Raw genomic sequence first — 6,625 nt, forward strand, 5'->3', positions numbered from 1 at the left:
GTTCTAGGCTCTGGGCATCTCCAGGGGGCTGGGGTAACAGACCATTTGGTACCCTGGCCTTGGATGCCATTCACATGTCAATGGGACCCGTTAGACCGCCTCATTCCAGAGCATGAAAGCCATATGTCTTGATCCAGTAATGGCTTGTGAAATCAAGTTATTGTGTCACAACAATTTTTTTTAAAAAAAATTAGAATAGCATAGAATGCTTTGGAAAACATCAGAGTGCTAAGCAAGGAACAGGAGTAAGTCTATTTCATAAAACTTTTGTTTCGTTTGTGTGTTTGGGTAAACTGGGTCAATATCCAAAATATGTTTCTTACTGCAATGGATTCTAATCAAAATAGTTTAAAAGCCACTATCTTACCACAAAGAGGGACAGACAAGGGAACTTAGGTCCTGTGGCCAGGCCAGGGGCTTGCATCTGGATGGAGGGAGGGAGGGCAGCAGAAAGGGCCTGCCATGGTGCCCTGGAGTCACAGAGAACACTGCTCCCTCCCTATATGGAGGCCGGCTCTCCCCTCTGTGTGGCACAAAAGACATCAGACTTTTAAAGGCTATAAAGCATCTACAAATGATTGATAGTATTCACTTTTATGCTCTGGAGATAGAAAAATGAGAAAGATACTGTTTCAGCTTCAAGCTCACCAAGTTCACTGCAGTCCACCAGGGGAGACACACATTTTAACAAACCACAGTAGGATGTGATGAAAGCTAAAATAGAGGTGTGTTCAGACCAATGCTGGAGAAGAGAAGAGGCTAATTCTATAGAGGGGTATATTCATTTCCTAGGGCCACTGTAACAAAGCACCACAAACTGGGTAGCTTCTGTAGCTTAGAGCTATAGATCTCACAGTTCTGGAGGCCAGAAGCTGTCCGCAGGGCCATGCTCCCTCTGAAGGTGCTGGTGAAGGGTCTGTTCCAGGCCTTTCTCCTGGCTTCTGGTAGGTCCTTGGCTTTTGTCCGTGGCATTCTCCCTGCATCTCTGTGTCCTCACATGGCCATCTTCTTATGAAAACACCAGTCCTATGGGATTAGGGGCCCACCCTACCCAGCATGACCTCATCGTAACTAATTACATCTGCAATCACCTAGTTTCTAACTGAGGTCACTATCTGTGGTACTGGGGGTTAGGACTTCCACATATACATTTTGAGGAGATACAGTTCAACTCATAGTAGGTAGTCAGGGGAAAGAATGGTGTTTTCCCTAAACCTGGAATGTCAGCAGAGCTTTCTCCCAAAGCATGGGGTAACGGCATTCCAGGGCAAAGGATTCCTTCTGGTCCCCTGTCCCGGCAATGCACAGAGACCCAGGCAGCCATGGGCCACCCCACCAGCCATGAAGCCTGAACCCATCATTTCACAGGCAGGCCCAGCATACAGCTGTTTCTGTCAGAGCCATGGGGAAAGACAGCAGCTGAAAAGACTGCTAAGAGCCTCCTGTATCCAACATTTCAGAGTCAGTGAACGCTGGAGTAAGTACCTGGTATGTGCTGGGAACAATTACGTGCAGGAGCCTACTCCTCACATTATCATTTCCATTACTACCTGACAGAAAAACAGACCCAGAGAGGTGAACTTCCCTTAACAAAGGCACACAGCTGGTAAATAGCAGAACTAAAATTCAAATCTTGGTCTGATTGACTTCAGTGTCCTTTCAAAACTCTTTCCTGATTGCGCTGTGGTGAGAGGCATCTCCGAAGGAGATCCCTACATTATATCAGGCCCATGTGCCTCTGCACAGCCATTCAAAGGGCTAGAACTGGTCACTCTGCTTCTATTCCCTCCATCTTCAGATAGCTCAACAAGGAAGGGAGGTAGGTCCTATAAGAGAGAGCTCCATTTGCAGAGAAATGTAGTACCTAGAGGAAATCTAGCCAGTGCCTACTACCCCAGAATATCCAAGCTGGAAAGGAGTCCAGAAACCACTGCAACCCCTTCTGTCATCAGAGGTGGCTGGCCCACAGATCTACAGCTGGCTGGCCACAGAGTCAGCACCAGGACCCGTGACTAGGACCCTCTTTTATGGGCCCCCAACACTGACATACTTTTAGAGTTAAAATGATTATTTAAACTGCTCCCACCTGGTATAACATGCAGACAGTTGAAACCAATTGGGTTAGGCCAAGCCCTAGAGATTTGATAGTGGGCCAGTCAGTCATTCAACATTAATGGAGTTTGCACGGCCTACAGGACACTCTGGGGAGAAAGCAAGGAAGTGGGAGACAGGCCTGCTTCAAACATCTCATCTGGTCATCAGGAAAATGACTGATGGAAGTATACAACAAAACAGCCTTAACCTACGGGCATTAGAAATAAATAAAAGCAGGCTGAGTTTGGCGACTCACACCTGTAACCCGAGCAACTTTGGGAGACCAAGGCGGGAGGACTGCTTGAGGTCAGGAGTTTGAGACCAGCCTGAGCAACAAAGCAAGACTCCCATCTCTACAAAAAAAAAAAATTTTAATTAGCCATGTGTGGTGGCAGGTGCCTGTAGTCCCAGCTACTTGGGAAGCTGAGGTGGCAGGATCACTTGAGTCCAGGAGGTTGAGGTTGCAGTGAGCTATGATCATGCCACTGCACTCCAGCCTGAGCAACAGAGGAGACTCTTGTCTCTAAATAAATACAAGTCTGAGGAAATAAAGGAAAGAGTAACTGAATGAATCGCCGGCTCATAATTAAAATTAGGTGACCTAGCACCTAGAGGTGGGTCACTGAGCCTCGGTTTTCCCTTCTGTGATACTGAAGGAGTTCCTCCCCACCTACTGTACTGGCTTTATTGTGATGCTCAAGAAAAGATGGTATATACAAAACACTGCAATAAGCATAAACAAAGAGATAAATGCAAATTATTTCTTTCACTCATTTCATGCTTGTGACTGTCTGGAGACCTCCAGTGCCCAAAACCATCCGGGAATCTCCCAAGAGACACAGACTGTCTCCGTGGCTATGCCTGAGCCACCACATGCCTGGTCTGAGGTACAGATGGAGGAATTTTCCAGTTGTTTGGCTTGCGTGGGGCTAAGCACCTCCATATTTGAAAACATCTAGTCATATGATGATTTCACTTTTCACCAGGATTTTTAGATGTGACAACAATAATTTTTTAAAAACCAACAATTTGTTGAAAAATGATTTGCTGTCATCCAAATGCCATGCAAGCATTATCTCACCTATAACACTGGGAAGGAATTGATAGATGTGCAATGCAAATACGGTGCCGCCTGACACCAAAACCCATGTCTTCCTCACCGAGCTGCTCTGTGGACACCATTACCTGCTCCTTTTTGCTTCCTGGGTATTAAAAATTAACATGGATCAAGAAACTACCAATCAGGCACTATGCTTATTACCTGGGTGACAAAATAATCTGTACACCAAACCCTTGTGACACACTGTTTACCTATATAACAAACCTGCATGTGTACCCCTGAACCTAAAATAAAGTTAATAATAAATAAATGAGTAATAAACATGGGCTTAGCCACCCTTCCCCAGGCTGGGGATATGGCCGCATAAAGCATCTGAGGACTATTGCGCCGCGGCTCAGAATGTGTCAGATTAATTAAGCCATGCAGAGGTAGGAAGAAGCTTTCAAACAGTTGCCCAAGGCTCTCAGAAAAACCCTCATCTAAATTGTACTGCTCAGCAGCACTTACCTTTATTTCTTTGGGAGTAGACCGGACAGGAGTCTTTTTCCCTCCCTTGGAGGATTTGGAGGAGGTTGAGGAAATCCCCTGGGTGCGGTGGGGCTTCAGATCACTGAAGCTGCTGAGATATTTTTTGCGCAAGGCCAGCAGCTCCTGCAGGTACTGCAGGCAGTCCTGGGTGCGCGAATACATCCACGCCCGGTCCTCCTCCTGCCGCAGGTAGTACAGGCTGGTGTCCATGCTACTGGTGCTTTTGTACTTCTTTAAGGACTCGCTGAATTTCTCCCCGTGGTCCCCGACCACATACATGGAACTGCTTCGAATCAGCTTCACTGCAGGGCTGGCTCCTTCGTAGAAGGGGCTCTCGGCCGCCGTCTTTCTCTGTGGGCTGGAGTTAAAGATGGAGTGGATCTTTCTGAACATAGTGCTCGATTTCTTTCTGTGGGTACCTTCCAGCTGCCTGTGCTGCCGCCACTTGATCTAGATGCGGGGAGAGGAGCCGACATCCAGGCCTCGCACCATCTGCCTTCCAGGAGGCCTCTGATCTCTGGGATCCCAGGGAGTACTGGCTTGATCAGGTGGGTAACCTGCACATCTCCCATGGGGGATGTTTACATCCTATAACCAAGAGGCCATAAACAACCCGAAGATAGAAGGTGGCGCACTGTGAGCTTAAAAATGAGTGCCCTGGCTGGCTTTATGAAGCATTGGGTGCAAATACCTTCTGTGCTCTCCCGTGGAAGGCCCCAGCTGGATGAAGAAAGTGGGACAGAGCTTTGCCTGCTCAGTTATTTTCTTTCCTTTTCACTTTCCATCGCTGGCCATGGTCTCACTCAGTTTGAGTTGATCTTGGTGTGAATTTTTACATTTCCACCTGGGCTGAGCTGACTCCGGTTCTGAATTCTCTGAATCCAAAATGAAATTCTACTTAGCACGGACAGCCCTTACCCAAAAATCATGTGTTGCTCAGGGTAAAATCTAGTCCCCCGAGATGGGCCAGGGTGGACACACCAGGGCGTTGACAGGAGCTCGCAGATCCCCCCGATAAGCTGAGCTCTGAGCAGGCATCTGAGCATCCTGGAAGAGCCTCGCCCTGCGGTAATGGGACCTCACAGCCGTTACCGGATAGCAGCCCATTGTGGAGGCAGGAGGAGGATTCAGATATCCGGACCACGACTTTTTGCACAAAAGCATCAGTGAGCTGAAGGGTGGCCACATGTGTGGGGCAGACACTTTCTTTAGCCTGAGCACATTTTTAACTTAGACTAGTTAACATCAGATATAAACTGTTTTTTCAAGAGGGCTGTAGGAATCTATTAGAATTCCAGAGATGTTCTCTGTAGCATTTTTCTCAGGCAGATGCTAAACATTGTTATTTTGTTCATTCTTCTATGCAGTCTATTTCTCTCCTAGACTACAGTCAGAGAGTACAAGCCTGCACCAGTCTCTAGGTCAGGCATTTTCTTAAGCTATGAGCTAAGAGAAAGTATGAGCCCCCAGAAATTGTATGTAAAGCATTACTGAATGAATGTATTAGCATGGTTTATTTTTGCTGTTTGCTCTGTGTGTGGGGTGTGTGTGTGTGTGTGTGTGTGTGTGTGTGTGTGTTTTAAGAGAAAGAAAAGATTCATGGTTTTATCAGATATTCAGAGGTCTGTGATGCAAATAAAAACATTTTTAAATGTTTCTATCCTGCATCGGAACAATAATGATACTTTTCTTTGTATGACTGTAAAATATCATTATAAATGTTTTCCTGTTGAGGGCATCCTCTGCCTGTGGCATTCTTCTAAGCACTGGGGTAGCACAGCCCCTCACATGTGGAGCATTTCAGCTTCACAGTCGTAGCATGCTTTACGGATGATAAAGCATCTCCACACATATTAAGTTATTTAATATTTGCAGCTTCCTTGGAAGAGAAGCATTATTTCCATTATCATCTTTAGTGGTCATCAATTCACAGATGAAGAAGGGGCGCCCTGGAGAGGTTATGAGACTTGTCTGTGGTCTCAATCAGGCGAGTGCAGAACCAGTCCTCAGACCCAACTGTCCAGCTTCCAGCCCATTATGCTGGTCTCAATGCCCCCTCACTGCAATGAACTCATAAAGTCACCGAGTTCCCAGGTATCCAGGGGAAGTCTCTCTCCAAACCACTTCCCTACCTTGACTCATGCATAATATCAAAGCACCCGGGATGGGTAAGTGCTGACTGAACTTCTTCTCAGAGGTATCCACAGGCTATGACTACACAGCCTTTCTCAGTAGCTTGTGCCAGTGGGTTTACAATTATGCTTATTCTACATGGATTTAGAGAGTTTAAATCAATAAAAATGAAGTCTACATCCATATCCAGAATGCCACAAGCGACCTAACCTCTTGATCACAAAGGGAATAAAACTGTCTTCCTCTACATTCTCCTTTCTTCACTCCTACCTCGTGCTGGATTCTTCCCAAGGGTCAGACCTAGAAAGAAAATTGAGATAAAATTCTACTGACATCAACCTGCAGAACATTTCGTGAACACGAAATGGACAGGACATTAAGCAGCAGCCATGACCCAGCAGCTGACTGCTGTCAGTCACCTCCGACGCCAGTCCTGTCCTGAAGCCGCCTCCCTCCTGGAGCTCCTACTGAGTTGGGTGAGGGGAAAGAATGCTTTCTCCCTACAAAATACTCGTCACCTCTGCTGGTGGAGGAAATTCATCCAGAATAGTGACTGCCTTTAACGTATCTTACTTAGATTTTCTCACAGCCTCAGCTATAAGAAACAGGTGTGAAATCACCTTGTGGTTTTCCAAAGTGTATTGTGTATTTTGTGTGTGTGTGTGTGTGTGTGTGTGTGTGTGTGTACGTGTGTTTGTGTTTCAAGTAGAGACACGGTCTTGCTATGTTGCCCAGGCTGGTCTTGAACTCCTGGCCTCAGCAATCCTCCTGCCTCGGCCTCCAAAAGTGCCTGGATTACAGGAGTGAGCA

At 46.5% G+C, this 6,625-nt stretch overlaps 1 protein-coding gene across 1 annotated transcript in view; it reads right to left on the reverse strand.

Annotated features, from left to right (window-relative positions):
* C14H13orf42 (chromosome 14 C13orf42 homolog) overlaps positions 1-4,530 on the reverse strand; it is a 28,651-nt gene extending 24,121 nt beyond the window's left edge. Inside the window, exon 1 of the mRNA XM_034936732.3 lies at positions 3,662-4,530. Within this exon, the coding sequence (XP_034792623.2) occupies positions 3,662-4,075 (414 nt within the window). The 5' untranslated portion in view covers positions 4,076-4,530. The remainder of the gene's footprint in view (positions 1-3,661) is intronic.
* Between the last annotated feature and the right edge of the window lie 2,095 nt (positions 4,531-6,625).

Source organism: Pan paniscus, chromosome 14 (assembly GCF_029289425.2).
Source record: "Pan paniscus chromosome 14, NHGRI_mPanPan1-v2.0_pri, whole genome shotgun sequence".
Classification (NCBI taxonomy): Eukaryota; Metazoa; Chordata; class Mammalia; order Primates; family Hominidae; genus Pan; species Pan paniscus.